Consider the following 2,227-nt stretch of genomic DNA (forward strand, 5'->3'; position numbering starts at 1 on the left):
CACACACACACACACACACACACACACACACACACACACACACACACTCACACACACTCACACTCACACACTCACACTCACACCCACTCACACTCACACTCACACTCACACACACTCTCACACTCTCACACTCACACACACACACACTCACACACACACACACTCACACACACTCTCACACACACACACACACACACTCACACACACTCACACTCACGCACACACACACACACACACACACTGTCACACACACACACACTCACACACACTCACACTCACACACTCACACTCACACCCACTCACACACACTCACACTCACACTCACACTCTCACACACACACACACACACACACATAAGACGATAACGGTGAGGTTGCAGTGAATGCTGATGATTCAGACACATCATCAGAACTATGGTCTCTACTTATGCACACTCTTTTTAGCCAATAAAGTGCTCAGTATCATTACATTCGCTGTGATGAACTGACATTTAGACTAAAGGCCGTACCAGCGTTGGTGTGTAATTGACTCAATTCACTGTCAGACACACAGCACGAAGGAATGAAGGCAGACCTGCAGCTCCCTGTGTGCCCACCTCACTCAAGCAAGCCTCACATCTCTCTGTGGCTTCACATCTCATATCAAAGGACAGCATTTATGAAGATGCTTTATGTTTGATAAGGACACACTTCTTTTTTAGTTGCTTGTCCTGACAGAATGACGCCACTGCTAACTCACCACATCCCATTTCTATCTAATGGACGTGCAGGCTGTCCAACGAGCCCAGCGTGGGTTTAAAGCCCCTTTGTGATGTTGAATGACATTTGTTTGATCATTAAGACATCACAGTAACATTTCTATATTCTCCGGTTGTCAATATTACAATTTAAGTGACATAATAGCTTCACCTATAGAGATATACTGTCGAAGTCATTTGACGTCTACTAGGCTACCCGTGTAATATTACTGGCGTATAGGCTTCCTTATGATACTTTACATTATACATTATGCTTATTATGGAACGCCATTATGGGTGAGATAACATGTATTTCTTCATTGTCAATTATAACCGTGTATAACAACATGATTAACAACATAAGGTTGAAATATGCTAATTCAGCAGCTTATTAGCAATTATGATTATGATATTGGTTATTAGGAATAATAATTACAATAATATTTTAAATGCTGTAGTAAAGTTTGAGCACTATAGGCTTATATTCTTTGTTTTAATCATTTCGGTAACTAAAGTCACTTTTCATGTTTGTATTGATGTAATCCCTTCTTCTTCTGAAACAACGTGGATTTATTAAAATACATAGTAGAAGTGGCCTCTCTATGAAGGCTTGTAGCTACTTGTTTGGAGTGTTGTAACGTTATGTTATACTTGTGATTTATTCTTATTTCATTGTCTCTGTTTTACTAACAGTGTTGACACATTGTAGCCTTCATACAGTCATCTACAGCCTCTGTGTACCTTCTGGATCCGGCCGTCCACGTCCAGGTAGATGACCCGGTAGGAGGACGAAGCGGAGCCCATGGTCCCCACTCTTCTTCCCGGCGTCGGTGTTTCGCTGTGCGGTTACTGCTCCGTGGTCCCTGTCACCGCTCCGGTCCAAGTCTCACCGCCGTTAAACAAACCGAGGGTGGTGATAATGGAGTCAGCGGTCCGACAGCATCGCAGCTGCCTGTTCGTCTGTCGAACACACCGATACAAACTCTCTTTTCCTCGGACTCTTACTCCCGGTGTCTCTCCGCTCTGTCACCTCGCTATCTGCCGCATCTCATAAAGCCTGTCCACGCGCGCCCCCGCCTCTTTCATTCACTACAGACCTCCTGGGTCTGCGCGCGCTCACCTACAGGCACGGTGTCTCACACACGCATACAAATACACACACACAGGTAGATTACACAACTTCTTTGTGTTTGTTTTGTGTTCAATGCTTGGGGGAGAACAGTTGTAACGTCTCCATCTCCACCAATCAGAGACAAGTTGGAGTGACGTCTCAGCCCCTCGTGCTGGGTTTCCTGGCTTGGTTTCTGAAGAGTCAGAGTAACAGTACGTGGAAGACAGCAGCGGTATCAGAGTAACAGTACGTGGAAGACAGCAGCGGTATCATAGTAACAGTACGTGGAAGACAGCAGAGGTATCAGAGTAACAGTACGTGGAAGACAGCAGCGGTATCAGAGTAACAGTACGTGGAAGACAGCAGAGGTATCAGAGTAA

General features: G+C 45.0%; 1 protein-coding gene across 1 annotated transcript in view; it reads right to left on the reverse strand.

The window, feature by feature from the left end:
* The window catches only part of pde9aa (phosphodiesterase 9aa), a 51,024-nt gene extending 48,803 nt beyond the window's left edge, over nt 1-2,221 (reverse strand). Inside the window, exon 1 of the mRNA XM_031869971.1 lies at nt 1,478-2,221. Within this exon, the coding sequence (XP_031725831.1) occupies nt 1,478-1,540 (63 nt within the window). The 5' untranslated portion in view covers nt 1,541-2,221. The remainder of the gene's footprint in view (nt 1-1,477) is intronic.
* Nucleotides 2,222-2,227: the final 6 nt, after the last annotated feature.

Source organism: Anarrhichthys ocellatus, unplaced genomic scaffold (assembly GCF_004355925.1).
Source record: "Anarrhichthys ocellatus isolate YVR2014 unplaced genomic scaffold, GSC_Weel_1.0 scaffold50, whole genome shotgun sequence".
NCBI classification, from domain to species: Eukaryota; Metazoa; Chordata; class Actinopteri; order Perciformes; family Anarhichadidae; genus Anarrhichthys; species Anarrhichthys ocellatus.